This window comes from Dipodomys ordii, unplaced genomic scaffold (assembly GCF_000151885.1).
Source record: "Dipodomys ordii isolate 6190 unplaced genomic scaffold, Dord_2.0 Scaffold8, whole genome shotgun sequence".
Classification (NCBI taxonomy): Eukaryota; Metazoa; Chordata; class Mammalia; order Rodentia; family Heteromyidae; genus Dipodomys; species Dipodomys ordii.
The window spans coordinates 34,061,673-34,078,672 of NW_012267224.1; the positions used below are offsets into that span (position 1 = coordinate 34,061,673).

At 33.7% G+C, this 17,000-nt stretch overlaps 1 protein-coding gene across 5 annotated transcripts in view; it reads right to left on the reverse strand.

The window, feature by feature from the left end:
• Positions 1-17,000, reverse strand: part of Epha5 (EPH receptor A5) — a 303,516-nt gene that overhangs the window by 75,274 nt on the left and 211,242 nt on the right. For all 5 annotated transcript variants that reach the window (XM_013008946.1, XM_013008943.1, XM_013008945.1 and 2 more), the window contains one exon: positions 5,652-5,776. In XM_013008946.1, the coding sequence (XP_012864400.1) occupies positions 5,652-5,776 (125 nt within the window). The remainder of the gene's footprint in view (positions 1-5,651; positions 5,777-17,000) is intronic.

Below are 17,000 nucleotides of genomic sequence, written 5' to 3' on the forward strand. Positions count from 1 at the left end.
AAATGCTATGTTAAGGCATGGTCTAAGAAAGTAGTAACTAAAGTAGGAAAAAAATACTGGAAAAGAAGTATGAAAACTGAAAAGAAGATCTTTTTCTATTTGGACTGCTATCAGAAGACTGTACAAGTGATATTGTCCTACTTATTTCCTATAGCCAAAGCACAGACGTCAGTGTGGGTCCTGAAATCACAGAACAAATTAGAACAGGCTTTTTTTTTTTTTTAAGTTTTTTATTCTGTATTTGGAATCGGCCTTAATTAGACAACTGTTCTACAAGTGGAGTCATTCTCCACTCATATTTCTCCTTGTGTTTTTAATATTTTTGAAATTAAAATATCTCTAAGTTTACCTGGGCTATTTTCAAAATTGATTCTCCATATACTTCCTGAGTACTTGAGAATACAGGCCCTCACCACCACCGCCAGAAACTTTTTCAGTTTCTTTATCAGTAAGGCACATCACAGAAATAAAGGAAGAATGAAACAGGCAATACGAGAATAAAAATATTTAACCAGCTAAAATGTTTTAATTTTCATAATTATATTCTAATTTTTCTCAACCTTTCCTATTTTAGCATGTCACAGATGACGTTTAAGGATTTTCTACACTACCACAAAAACTAGACAAAATGTACAGCCTGCAAACATGCTTCTTTCCAAGATGATTACATTCCTCCTTTACTGTGTTTAAACATAACAAATTATCATAGAATTTCTCTCAACTTGAGATGTACTAATTTTCTTTTTCTTTTTTTTTTTGGTCGGTCATGGGGCTTGAACTCTGGGCTTGGGCGTTGTCCCTCAGCTCTTCAGCTCAAGGCAAGCGCTCTACCACTTGAGCTACAGCGCCACTTCCGGTTTTCTGGTGGTTTATTGGAGATAGGAGTCTCAAGGTCTCTCCTGCCCGGGCTGGCTTTGAACCGCGATCCTCAGATCTCAGCCTCTTGAGTAGCTAGGATTACAGGCATGAGCCACAAGCGCCCCGCTGAGATGTTCTAATTTTCAATTGAAATAAGTTTCTGATTCATTGTAGAGACATAGTTGATTTCTAGTTTCTCAGACCCAGATTAAAGGCCAAATCTGTCAAAGTTTAGGAAAATTATTATAGTTTTTACAAGGAATTTAAAGTAGGTAATCACAATGTAAAAAATTACATGTTTAATTCATTTTTTTCTTCAAAAACATTTACTGATCTTCTCCTATGTACTCTGACATACTTCAAAGAAATGAAACACCATGAAAAAACAGTTAATCCTATGATGTGTACCATATCAATACTATAAATAGATTTTAGGATTTATTTTAGTGACTGACTGCTCTGAAAATTCTTGGGCTTATGCCTAAGTAAAGCTAATCATACTATTTTCTATTTTTCAACATTACTGATAATAAGTAACATTACATTTTCAAACTGTATTTTCCAGATTGGCTATGATTGCAGCAATAACTTTTCAGTAGAAAGTAATCAGATATCTGAATGATATTATTTGCATATGTTTACAGAACATGTAACATATTGAACAAATTTAGTCAAAATTTATGTTTATATAAATACTAATATCTCTAATAAAAATGATAATTTTCAATCAATACCAAGTGTCTTTCACTAAGCTTATGTGGTCATGTGTATACCTAACTCCACACCTCAGTTTTTCCTTCTTTAAAATGAAGATGGAACACTTTTATTAATGTAAGTTGGAGGAGACACAATAAAGGAGACATAATAAAGATAATTACATAGCACCAAATGCAATCCACATAACAAATTCTAGGTAAACTTGATTTTTCTTAATCCATAACACAATGGTAAATTCTTCCATGGAAACAAGAAAAGGAAAAACATTTTTTTAAAAGTTCACATGGTTGAAATCCTTACTATCAAATGTGTAGAAAACATTTGGTAAAAGGTTAGAAATGACTACTTTTGCTAAAATCACAGGAAAGGAAATGTCCATGAAAACCAGAATGCTGCTCTTTGAATTAATATGTGAACTAATACTCATAGTACAAAAAGAAAATAGAACATTGTGTCTGATATAATGATTAACATTACATCTCACTTTCCCCTTCTCTACAATCGAATTGCACATTGTCTTGTTGAATCCATTGGATGCTACAATATTAAACCGAATGTAGTGAACCATGTATCTAAGCGATAGAATCCAGTGAATATGCATTTTGAAAAAAATCTAAATATCTTCCAAAATTTATTTCTATCACACTCCATAAATCACTCTCACATTGTCATTTTCTTCATAACACCAGCCCTGTGTGCACCTCTTCAACACCCACAACCACCTGGCTGCCAAATCCTTAGTTATGGCAGTGGCTTTTGCTGCCTTCCTGCCCCAGCTAAGCAAATGAGCTACATTCCCCAGCTGCTTAGCTAACACTTCCCACATGGAGTGAGGGGAGGGCCTCAGCCAAAGCAGCCAGCTGGCAAACAGCCTGCCAAGGGGCAGCTTCCCTTTTCCTCTCCCTTTAATTAAGAGATGGCAATAGGCCAATCACCACGCCAGAGCACAGAAGCCCAATGACCTCTATTAGAGCAGGGCAATCACAGGCAGAAATGCCAGCTGGCAAGTGCTTGTGCCCTGGAAAGCTTTGCCACCTGTGTCTGGCCAAAAGCCATCCAATAAAATAGCGGTGTCACTCTGAAGGCTCTAAACGGGCTCTGGAAACCTACCAAGACCCCCACCTCCATGCATAGTATAAAGGCCCATTATCCCCCTTTATTTTTCCTAGAAGTGTTAATTTTTTTTTACATGAATTACACCGGGACGCTCTAGTGAGCATATTTTTGGCCTGACAAAAAGTTCCAGGAATTAATACCCTCATTGTAAAAAGGAAAACACACTGACCAAAAGAAGTTCATAACTTTCTGCCTGAGTAATATATGTTGTAAAATCTTTGCTGCTTTTAACGAATGATAAGTAGGAAACTTCTCGTTAATGTGTTTAGGAAATGTAATAGCAATCCTTTTCACATATCAAACCAGTTTGCTTACTTGAGTGATGAAGATAACAGAATTATAGAAGAGTCTCAAGCTCAAACTACTAAATGTAATACCAAATCCTGTCGAAATAAACACAATCCAAATAGAAATTATTTGTTTATCATTTACATTCACATAAATTAAGCATAGGAGTTTCAATGTGTTATTTATGTATATCTATATGATGTGCTTTTCATCAAATTTACCCCAATCTATATTAGATTGATTTGTAAGAAGAAAAAAACTACAACATAAATAAAATTAACTACAACTATTAACATCAGAATAATTTTGCCCAGCATGTTGAGTGACTGTGCTAACACACATTGTTAAAGAAAAAAGAAATCTATTTCCTCTGCATATTGTTTGTATGAATAAGGTTACTTCCTCACCAACAACACTTGCTCTACTAGTTGAGTTGTCAGAAGGAAAACAATTAAGGCAAACAGCATTTGTCAAACTTTTAGTCTTCATGTTTAGCTATATTTCTCTAAGATGTATAAATATATTGAATATACAGCCATTATTTGGCCATTAGTTGTTTATATTCCCACAACACATTTCAATCTTTAATATCAGTTTTAATCACAAAGAAAATTTGAAAATCTAGGATGTTTACAGAATTTAACAGGTTTCTGTGTGTATGCATGCACACATATATTTTACACACATTTACCTTAGTGCACATTATTAAGGATTAGAAAACTTTAACTGAGGAATGTAAACCTTATCTTGAAATTTTTTTTAATTTAATTTAATTTTTAATACATTTTATTGTAAAAACACTGTACAGAGGGGTTTCAGTTACATGAGCAAGGTAATGAGTACTTTTCCTATCAAGCATTGTTACCTACTCCTTTGTTTTTTCTCTACCCTCCCTTCCCTCCCACCTCAACAACTACACTGTGCCTTCTCTCCACGCCTTTCCCCACCTAAATTGTAAAGTTCATTTTTCAACATAGTGTCTTGTACAGCTCAATGTTACAATGGGTCAAACTGTATCGCTATTTAAGCATTTTCTTTTTTTTCTTCCCCTCCCCAAGCTAGAGAAGTGTATATACAAGCTGCAGGGCATTGACATCAAATACAGTAAAAACAGGGGTTATACCATGGGGGAGGAACATACAAAGAAACAAAAAAAAATCACATGGTACATTATAAATTTGTTAGGAACAATAACAAGAAAGAAAAAAACCACTTGTGTCCCTATGGTATGGTTCATTTTGCTTAACATCATCTTATCTGGTCATATGTACATAGCTTTTGACCCTTTCTGCTTGTCCCAGACACATACTAGTTATTGCAAATAAGGGAAACCATAGGAGCTATGTTTCTATGGGCCTGGCTTACTTCACTTAATATATTATTTTTCCAAGACCACAATAAAGCTACCAGCACAATTATATTTATTGCAGCATTATTCACCATAACTAAGATATGGAACCAACCAAGATGCCTCTCAGTAGATGAATGGATCAAGAAAATGTGGTATATATACACAATGGAATTCTATGCCTCCATCAGAAAGAATGACATCGCCCCATTTGGTAGGAAATGGAAAAAGTGTTCTTGAATTCAGTGTATGTTTAGATTTGAGATTTCTGGTATTCGTATGTACTTAGGAATCTCAGAGAAATAAGAATTAATAAGTAATTAACATTGCTATATTCCACTGTACTAATTCCAATTTTATCAATACTATACTCCGCAAGCTATACTTCAACTTGTTTGAGACACAGATTTTGTTTCGTAGAACAGTACAATACAATTGCAGTACAAGAAGATGGGAGTGAGGGAAAGGCTCAGTGGCTCTGTATTTCTGCCACAATTCAGCTTTGCAAGTTCTAAGCTCACCTTGTGTTTCCACCTGGATGATCTCACTGCCTATAGCTGATAAGAATGTAGATTCAGGAAAGAAGCAATGTATGATTACCATCCTTAGATCTCAACAATTACTATGATAAAACACATAAGAGTAAACCTAGGATGTAACTCACTCAGAGAAAATCACAAAAATTTAGGGAATGTAATCAACACATTCCAATATGATAGTGTTTGACTAAACCCTCGAGTACAAACTGTATTTTAAAATTGAAGCAAGCTTCAAACACTTTAGTAAAATTGAAGCTTCAAACACTACAGCATAAATTGTATCTTAAAATTATATGCCAGGGTTTGGGCGTGTGAGTGTGTGTGTGTGTGTGTGTGTGTGTGTGTGTTAGAGAGAGAGAGAGAGAGAGACAGAGACAGAGAAACAGAGACAGAGTACATCTTATTTCCTTTTTCTTTAGCAGTGCAGGTATGGTGTGGAGATATACCCGTAAGTGTGTTTTTCCTTGCAGTAGACTGTAGTTATTGCTGAACACCAAGAGTGTAACCATTTTTAGCACTTTCAAAATATCCTATGATTTCATCTTTTAATGCTGTGGAAACTAGTTTACCTGCTTTTAGACTATGAGGTGGTATCTTGGAGCATAAACTACTTGACAGGATACAGTGTTCCTAGTGCATATCTAATCTCCATAATCATGACTGTAGAATCAATGGTCATTGATTTACTCATAAAAGTGCATCATACTCTTCTACAAATTGGATGATTGTTGTTGTTAAAATGGATAGAAAAAAGAAAAGGACAGCTTTTATTCTGTTATTCTCACCTTTTCAAAATACTTTATTTCATATTCCAGGATGATTCCATTGGGACGATCTGGCTCTTGCCAAGACAAAGAGATGCTGTTTTTTGTAATCTTTCCTTTTTTCACATTGGTGACTGGAGAAGGAGCTGTAAAAAATACAAATAAAGATCAGCATGACAAATAGGGCCTTAAAATTACAACTTATTTCATATAGCATGTACATTGGTTGTTTTATTATATAGTATAATAAAAACCCTCAATGATTAAATATTTATTTAGCAGGAAAAACATTTTATTTTGTCTATAGAAAGTTGTTAAAATTATAAAGCGTTTTACAGATATAAGTTTGTTAACCATCTTCAGAATCTCACTGCTTATGTAAATAAGCACTATTGTTCACTATCTAATACTACTTTTTAGTCAGTGATGACCATGGTCCCATAAGATTATCTTGCCTGGTGATGAAAAAGTCATCTTAGTTTGGACCTGCTGTTTGTGCTCAATATAATTGCCAAACATTATTTTCTCAGAATATATTTTCATTAACAGTACCAGAAATATTAATATTATCCTGATATCACAAATTTTACATCATGTCTGCATAATTCGTAATACCTAGGATAATACAAATCCTATGTAAACAGGATTAGAGTTAGGTTTTTTTGCATTGTCTGGTTATTTATTTTCTTTCTCTGTTTGTGTGTTTTCCTCCTGTTTCCTGTGTTGTGCTCTTTGGAAGTAAGTTACGATATGCATTCGTCATTTGAGAAATAGCAATTTCTGATATATTTTAAGGGTGAAATATCTGATTAACTGATTAAGAATTTGCCTGTATATGACATTAATTTATTCTTCCTCAGATTCACAGTTTATTTCATCATTTATATTAGTATGGATAGGGACACATGGATTTTTATTCATTAGTGTACAAAGGAAATATTTCATTTATTTTATTATTCAGCTGTCTAAAACTTTTCATGTCTCCCTGTCAATGTGAGTCTACCAGTTTTTAAAGAATCACTTTCTTTCTGATACTAGATTACTACATACTCCTGGCCCCAGTATGTTTAACTCTACATTTTGCCAAAACCTTTTACAACTTTGTAGGCTGGGGTGGGGGAGGAGGGGTTATAGGGGCAGGGATGGTAGGGGAAACAAAGGAGGAGGCAACAATGCTTGATAAGAAATGTACTCATTACCTTGCTCTTGTAATTGTAACCCCTCTGTGTGGTATTTTCACAATGAAAAAATAATTTAAAAAAGGAAAAAAAAGAAACTAAAAGAGTTAGACATTCTATTACTGAAGAACCAGATGTTATCTTAATATAAAATAATAGATCCTTTCTTCTATTGTGTTTTGAGATATGGTTTTAATATGTACATAAGGTTGACCTACAACTTGCTATCTTTCAGTCTCCGTCTCCCAAGTGTTGGGAATGCCTGCTTTTCATTCTTTAAAATATTGAATATGGGAATATAGGTGTTGGTGGCTCACGCTTATAATCCCAGGTACTGGGGAGTCTGAGATCTGAGGATCATGGTTGAAAGTCATCCCAGACAGTAATGTCTGTGAAAAATTACTCTGAAAAAGCCAGAAGTAGAGCTGTGGCTCAAGCAACACAACCCTAGCTCTAAGCAAAAAAGCTTAAGAATAACACCCAGGCCCTGATATTAAGCCCCAGAACCAGACCTCCCAAACACAAACAAAAAAAAATGTGGTAGAAAACACAAGCCCTAACTGTGGCAAATGGACTTAGTACCATAATTTTATTCCTGAAGCTAATGAAGGTTGACAAAAAATGTTCTCACTACCTTACTTATATAACTGAAACCCTGCTGTATATCACCTTGACAATAAAAATGAAAAGCTGATATAAAAACCTGATATAAAATAAATTATATGAGAATCAAGTATGTGTTATTTGTATTTACAAAACCATACCTATCCACTTATTTAATTTATATAGCCTCCTTTGGATCTTAAATCTTTGAGAAAAATAACATCATTAACCTTTTTGTTCTGTGACCACTCATTATGCTAAAAACTTCACCAGATGCAACTTTAACTGTTTTTAAACTAATTGTTAATTTTATTTAACGAATTAGTAAGTTCTTTTAAATATATAAACTTGAACAATTCATACATTTTCTATTTAGTTACATAGACTAAATTTCTGCCAAATCACCTCTTAGGTCTGCCAAATGGAAGCTATCATTTCTCACTGTCATACACAACTTCTTACAATTGAATATTCATTTATTGACTTTAATTTTTTTATATTTTTAGTGGATATAGGCTATTGTATAAGAACATAGGCTACTTTCTAGAAAATTCAGACTTAAATGATCAGAATATGAGTAAAGTCATATTTTTAAGTATTCTGAAGGTATGATTTTATCATTAAAATTCATGAAATACTAAAGGAAAGCCATGAAAATTTATATCCACCTAAAGCCTGAGATTAATGCTGGATTAGTATAGATACTGAGTAAACTGTTGGTGTTTCAACTTTAGCTCAATGTGTCTGCCAGTTCTCATGATGGATTTGTTGTTGTTGTTTGTTTGTTTTTACTATTTTCCCTTCATAAATATCTCTGACTTATTCACATTTTTTTATTTATACATAATTTGGCTTATTCTTACCATACCATGATCTTCATAAATTAGGAAACTTTTTTTTACCTCACTAAGCTCAACTTAGTTGTTATAAGAGTTTATAGCAGGGGCTGGGAAGGTGGCTCAGTGGTAGAGTGCTTGCCTTGCACGCATGAGGCCCTGGATTTGATTCCCAGCACCACATAAGCAGAAAAAGCCAGAACGGGCATTGTGGTCAAATGGTAGAGCACTAGCCTTACGCTGAATAGCTCAGGAATAGCACCCAAGCCCAAAGTTCAGGCCCATGACTGATAATAAAATAAAATAAAAATAGTTTATAGCAGTTTCTTTTCTTGTTAATTTCTTTACTTTTAGAGATGATATACAGCTATACAGTGGAGTTAACTTTATATACGCCAGGTACTAAATACCTTTCCTTCCTTTTGCATAGTATCATCTGTTCCCTTGTTCTCTCCCATTCCTTCCCTCCCATCTTCGCCCATGAATTGCATGGCTCACATGTCCAGTGCAGCTAGAGAGCTCTGCTGCTTCACTTTTTCACCCATTTTCCACTGATTCTGTGCCCTCCCCTCCCCTTCCTCAGGTATGCTCATGAGTATACCATATATGAGGTACAGAATACTAGGTCTTCAGAAAATGGAAAAAAAAGTTAAGAAAAAGATCCTTTGTTTTCATATATTTGGAATTTGTTTCAATATGTATACTATTTTGTACATATTTGAAGGGGTTCTTGGGTATTACAACTTGGTGACTTTCTCCTACTATTATCCTCTTTTGGTTTCACTGTATGTGAGTGTATAATCCTGTATAATTTATCATGTCCCATTGTGTTTCAAATCTAACTTGTGCCTATCAGGGAGAACATGTGCTGTTTGACTCTGATCTTGGTTTACCTCACTTAACTTGATTTGTTTTAGTTCCATCATTTCCCTGTGAATGGCATCATTTTATCCTTTCTAATGATTGTGTAAAATTCCATCATATACAGGTACCCTAATTTTGAATTTCAGGACCTGTTCATCTATTGTGGGAATCTGGGTTGTTTCCATATCCTGGTTATTGTAAATAGTGCAGCAATGAACATGGATGTACAGGTGTCCTTGTCATGTCCTGGTTCTTGATGCTCAGGGGAGATACTTAGGAGTGGTATGGCTGAGTCTTAGGAAAGGTCTATGTTTAGATTTTTGAAGAATATTGCAGTTTCTTAAAACATGGAAATGTTTGATTCTTGCCTGAAAATACCATATTACAGTCAATGTATTTGTGTATACTTAATAACCCCCAAGTGTTTGTTTACTCATACATTTATATATTAATTCTAGCTTCTACATGTGAGAGAAAACATTCATTCCTTTTCTCTTTTGATCTAATTTACTTCATTTTATATGATTTTCCTCTAAAATGCTGTAATTCCTTAGAGAGCTTCATTTCAACAAAATGAAGACCAGAGTAGGGAGAGGAGGAATCAACGGGAAGTGATTTGATGAATGTAAAGAGGAAGGGGGGAGCGAATATAGTCATAAATGTTAATGCAAAGCTGGGCGCAGGTGGCCCACATCTGTAATCCTAGCCACTCAGGAGAATGAGATTTGAGGAAAGTCAGTGAGACTCATCTCCAATAAACCACTAGAAAACCGGAAGTGGTGCTGTGGCTCAAGCAGCTCAAGCACCTGCCTTCAGCTGAAGAGCTGAGAGATAGCTCCCAAGCCCAGAGTTCAAGTCCCATGACAAGTTAGTACATATCCCACAAAATCAAGAACACTGAGCAATGGGGAAGGTTGATGTGGTAACATAGGTCAAGAAGCACTGTAATAAAAAAACTGAGTGTTGAATACTAACTTCTTCACAAAGCTACTTAAAGATAAACATGGAACTACTCCTCTTGGTAGACTCCATTCTATTTCCTCAGATGAATTCTCTCCTCCAAACATTCCATGTCTTCAGTGATTTCTTTTCAAAAAAATAATGTGAGATAATTCACATTATAATTTGGTCATGTCACCACTCTGCTCAAAATGTCTTATAGCTGAACATATATATTCTTTTTTGTCTAAATCTCCAAACACATGCCTCTGCTGTTATTTGTTCCCTTTCAGCAAGACTTTTATTTCTGTACATATTATATATATGATATGTATATCTATATATATGCACAAAATATATGTATGTGTTAAACTTACAAATACATTGCATGGTATGTAAATATGTTAAAATGTATTAGCTGAAATATGGTAGATTCAAGGAATTATTCAAAGAATGTAATTTCTTAGAAAGGCAAAGTCAAGTTCAACAAAATAAACACCAAGAAGTGAGTATTTGAAAATGGTTGGGTAGGGTCAAGGGAAAGGAGGAGATGATTGAAGAGAAATGAAGGGGGAAATGCAGTCAAGAACTCAATGTACATACCACAAAATAATGAAGAATGAAGGAAGGGATGGGTGAGGAATTTGAAAGGAATGACATTGATTAAGATGAATTGGATTCAAAAACTGTTTAATTAGATGGCAACTCCTTTGTAAAACTACTTAAACACAACACAAATTCATGTAAATGAAATTAGAAAAATACAAAGAGTTTTTAACAACTAAATACATTTTCTAGGGGTAAATAGACTTTTTTATTTTGAAATTGGGATGTTTAATTCAAATTTCAAGTTTGGAGTTAGAACATAATAATGGTAGAACTAATATGAGCTTACTAGATGGAACACATCTTCTAAATCTCACAGAAGACACTATCATTATTCCTATTTAGAAGATGTTTTCAGAAGAATAAGTACTGTGTAAATTGCCTATAAGCCTTTTTGGTTGGTTGGTTTTGCCAGCCCTGGGGCTTGAACTTGGGGCCTGGACACTGTCTCTGAGCTTCTTTTGCTCAAGGCTAGCACTCTAACCCTTGAGACTTTTGAAATATAAATGGAATAAATTTACTATCTCTGATGATCTTCTTTATACCACTTTCTACTCTTTTACTTCTTCACTAAGATAGGTATAAAAGATAAGAAAACATAGATAACTATACTGTAGATAACATACTAACCTTTGGAAATTTCAGAGATACTTCATTATGTAAAAATACAAGCCCTAAATCAAATATTTTTATATTTATCTAGTTTTCTAAGTTAAAATAACATCGATACTGGTGTTGTGAATATATTCTTTTGTTGGCAGAGTGTGCCTATGTTTTTTTTCTATCACAATTCAAATTGACTATCTATTCAGTGTTCACACACATAAATACACCTTCTCACTTTACTACACAGTTACATCTCAATTAACATCTTATAAATAAAAATATCATAAGATATTAATGTAGTGTCATAGGGCAAAATTGTTAAACTATTTTTAGTTGGAGAAAATACACACACATATATGCACAAAGTCAAGTGTATCATTTACAGCTGTTTTAATAAAACTACATGTAATATTTAGAGTGCTATATTAGTTTTAGTGTATACTATCCTTTTCAAGAAGAGAAATTAATAGCTTGATCTATCTTATAACATACCTAAGATTATAAGAAATATATAACATTTATAATTTGAGGCAACTATACAGATATATATAATATTTATACATATGAGACATATTAGAAGAATTTAGCTTCCTTTTGGGCACTGGGACAGGAGTTAAATATTTTTAAAACACTGTTCAATACTCTTAGTGTTAATGGTCAGTCTACTGTAATCTTACCTTTCAATGATTTTTTTCCCCATTGATTATGCCATGATGATAAGAAATCAGTGTCAATGAATTTTAGATGATACTAAAGGCCACTTCTGCCTAGGCCAGAAAGGAAGTACTTACTCTGTTGGCTTATCAGAAGTTATGTGACTACTGCAAACATAGTGTTACATTTGTAAAAAGGTCTGCCATGGATGAGGTAGACACCCCTGTCACAGGCCCTGTCTGTTTTTATACTTCGTAAGCTAGACAGACACCAGCCAGTGCTTCACCCTGGTATTGCAAGATTACTCCAATTAAAGCCTTCTCACAAGCAGTGTTTTTGTGCCTACTTTTCATCTTCACCAATAGTAGAGAAGGTTGAATTGATTATACATGCAGAAGAAGTAGTATCAGAAGTGACAGCAACATTGTGGGTGGCAGCAGTTTCTGAGGTCACTGCCTTAGTGATGAGAGGCAGCTAAAGAGTTACAAAATAATAGCCAGGTCAAAAATTTTGGAGAGTAAAGTAGTGTGGGTAAAGAGGGATGAAAGAATTTCAGAGAAAGCAAGATAGTAGATAGGTAAGGATGAAGAAAAACAGCAAATTATAAGTAGTCAGATCAATTTTGAGGTCCTATTTACTGCTAGTCCAGATGGGCTAAGGATCCCAACATCTGAGTCAAAAACTAGCACAAAATGGCATGGCTGTCAAGAGTTGAGGATCTTGGTATCCTTGACTGAAAGCTGTAATATTAGCTCTTGTAGTCAAATGCTAAAGATTCCAACACCCCAAGTCCAAGAACTGTAACACTTGCAGGGTTAAGAGACCTGGAACTCAAATCCCTTATAAGTGCTCTAAAATAAAAAGGAGCCACCTATGGCTGCTTGCAGCTGCTTTTATTGCTGACAAGGAAAGACTGCAAAAACTACTGAGGATCTTGGATTACCAGCACTAAGAGCTTTTTCTAAAGTCTACTCAAGATTTTGGCTAGAACAACAGGATCTTAGCAAATTGGTAACAAAGCCATAAATATATAGCATATATGAGAAAAAAAGATAATATAATATGTGATATGCAATATATGCAGTAAATTTCATATTTCAAACCTGTAATAATATATAAAACTGCAATTATATACATATACATATATGTATATTATACATATACATATATACGTATATATGTATATGTACATATATACGTATATATGTATATATATGTATACTTATCATACCTTCAATATCTTATTCTTACTATATTGTCAATTGATATTATTTACCCAAGGAAAATAATTGCAATGCATTCTAAATTCACCTGGTACCTGTGGTCATTGCTAAAGATTAGGATATTTCAAAGGTCTCTTTCTCAAATAAAAACTTAATCTGTTCATTGAGCCAAAAACCTATAATCACTCAATCTTAAAAGCCTACAATGAGATCTTTTGATATATGATCTCAGTAAAGGTTTGAAGTGACTATTTCACAAAAACTTAGCTTTAACTATTAGGAATTATATAAAAATAATATATTTTCAACAAAATACAAAAGTTTTTTGTATTTTTGAAAAGACTAAAAAAATCATAAAACTTTGAAAATTATGTATATTATCAATTAATAAGAAAAAACCTCACTTCAATGAAATATTTCTTATGATCAGTTTTAAACCAAATGCTTGTTTTAAAGTCATAATTACATAACATTAATTATGAAGGAAAATAGAAATCATAAAAAATAGGGAATTATATTTCTGCATTTAAGGTCTCTATTCTCTAACTCAATTGTGTAAATTGCAAAAGAAAAATTGGAAATATCCCAAGCAACTTGCCTTTGTCTAGTTAACAAAATTAATTTTGCATGAAATAAGTTATTATATAATTTATTTTCAATTTATTATGATATATTTCCAATCAGGGAAGTTTGAATACCCAGAGTGGCCTTACTTTTGATGCTTATCTCATCTATAAAGCTACAAGCCTTTTTTTTTTTTTTTGCCAGTCTGGGTCTTCAATCCAAAGCCTGGTGCTGTCCCTGAATTTTTTACTCAAAGCTGGCCCTGTACCACTTGAGCCATAGCTGCACTTCTGGCTTTTTCTGAGTAGTTTACTTGAGATTAGAGTCTCGCAGACATTTCTGCCTGAGCTGGTTTTGAACCACGATCCTTTGATCTTAGACTCCTGAGTAGCTAGTATTACAGAAGTGAGCCCAAGGTGCCCAGTTTATAATGCATATTTTATGAGAATATAATTTAAATAAGATTTACAATAACATTGTAAACTGAAATGAAGAGATATCTCACAAAGCTCACATTTAAAAACTTTAATCAACAGTAGTTTTTAGTTAAAATAAAATATATTCCGATTTAATAAAGTACAAGTTGTCACGTGGAAAACAAGCTTTACAACGTTGGTGGGGGGGTAGGGGAAGATTGCAGGGGGAGGCTGGGAAGGGATGGGAAGGGTAAACAAAGGAGGAGGCTTCAATGCTTGATAAGAAATGTACGCATTATCCTGCCCATGTAATTGTAACCCCTCTGTACAGTATATTCACAAAAAAAAATAAAATAAAATTTAAAAAAATAGAACTATTTGAGCAAAAAAAATATATATTCCGATTTATAATTTCAATGTTGTTCTGTTAATACCAAGCTTCATTTATTGTATTAGCAATTCATTTTACAGGTAGAGCCCCACATAGATACTCTGCTCTGTTTTTAATAGGAAAAATTAATCTCTGCTGTAAGTTGGTGTACTATAACATCTTGTTAAGCATAAAATAAGTCAACAGTAACAAAACAATAATGTATAAAATCTAATTTAATTCTTAATTACTTTACACAATCTAATATATTTTAATAAGCAAAATGAACAAGATAGATATTTGATAATAGTAGGTAGATTAAATTAGTAGATAGATAAATAGCCTGTTTTTGTTTTATCTTACTGCCTTCTGCTCTTAATCTTACATTACTTTATATGCAATAGAAATCATTTAATTCACTAGAAACGATACATTAACATTTATCTACTGATTGTTTAAATTGCTAAATTAGACTTCTATTACATTATAAGAATTTAAGCATCGGAGGGGATGTAGACAGAAGGGAACCTTACTTCATTGTTGGTGGGAATGTAAACTTGTTCAACCACTTTGGAAAGCAGTATGGAGGTTCCTCAAAAGACTCCACATAGAACTCCCCTATGACCCAGCAATCCCACTTTGGGGCATTTACCCAAATGTTTACAAACAAGACCACACTAAAACTACCAGCACAACTATGTTTATTGCAGCATTATTCACCATAGCTAAGATATGGAACCAACCCAGATGCCCCTCAGTAGATGAATGGATCAAGAAAATGTGGTATATATACACAATGGAATTCTATGCCTCCATCAGAAAGAATGACATTGCCCCATTTATTAGGAAATGGAAAGACTTGGAAAAAATTATATTAAGCGAAGTAAGCCAGGCCCAAAGAAACATAGACCCCATGGTTTCCCTTATTTGCAATAGCTAGTATATCCATGAGTCAAGCAGAAAAAGTCAGATCATGTGATGTTAGGAAAATGAACCCTTAGATATGTATTTTAATGTTTATTTCTTTCATGCATGTGTTTCTAACGCATTTATAAGATTATTTCTTTGTTGCTTTGTATGTCCCTCCCCCACAGTATAACCCCTGCTTTCACTATATTTGATGTCAGTATAACTTGTGGAGGAGATGGGGAAAAACAAGTCGTTTAAGGATACAGGTGGACCTGTTGCAACAATGAAAAGTACAAGTTGTCATGTCCAAAACGAGCTTTACAATGCCGGTGGGGGGGGGGAAGGAGAAGGATTGCAATTGGGGGGGCGGGGGGGGAGGCTGGGAAGGGATGTGAAGGACAAACAAAGGAGGAGTCTGCAATGTTTGGTAAGAAATGTACGCATTATCCTGCCCATGTAATTGTAACCCCTCTGTACAGTATGTTCACAAATAAAATAAAATAAATTACTAAAAAAAAAGAATTTAAGCATCATATCCTCTTGTCCTACATATATTCTGTGTGAAGCTATCTTTGTAGTTTCTTTACAAACTTGAAGTTGTGCCAGAAGAAACAAAAAATTAAACTTTATGGCTACAGAGGAAAAAAGAAGCCTGTGTAGTGTTAATCAGCTCTGCTCACAAACATCCTAATTTTAGTAATTTTAAATGGTGCAATTCTTAGCAGCAACTTTCTAGTCTGGAACAAGAGAAAATATAAAAGGTATGATTAAAGCTGGTTAACCTTTTAATGTCCAGGGAGAGCCAAATCACAGCATTTTGTTCCAAATTGGTAACCTTATCAGATGTTTAATTCTTCATTTCTTTCCATGAGAATGATTTTAGAAAATCATACCACACATCCTCCAAGCTGAAGGAAACCTTGGCTAGTGATGAAATCACATGTGGAGCCATTTTCCACTTAGATCACAGAGAATGATTTAAATCCGACAAAATGTAACACTATAGATATGTCATCAAAAGATCAAATGGAACAGTCTATAATCCTATTACACTAGAACCACAGGTTTCACTACTACTAAAAATTAAGAAAAAACATACATGTTATTGCTATAAAATGTTCAAGATAATACATTTTGATTAAAATATTTCAGTGTCTGGTCAGAAAGAATTAAACCCAAATTTTAGTTTCAGAATTGTTGAACAAATATTGGCCTCAATGAATTAGTAAGCTCATTTGTGAATGTACAGACAATAATGGATCTATTGTAATTTCCTTATCATGAAAAGAAATTCCCTTCATATTATACATTTAGTATGTCACTTTATAATCTAAAACATTCCATACATTAACTTATTCAACTTCACTATATCTCCAGAAAGTAGAAATGATTATAATCCATTTTGCAATATAGAAAATAAACAATATGTAAGTTTAGTTTACCAAACTCTGACCCACTTTATCAGTCTTCTTTCAACATTTTGTTTTTAAGCCTTACATATAAAAACAAAACAGCAGCTCATAATGGAGATGCAATACATATTTAATATGAAATTTATCACAGATCACGTTAAAATTATTACAGTGAACTGCTCTTTCAAAT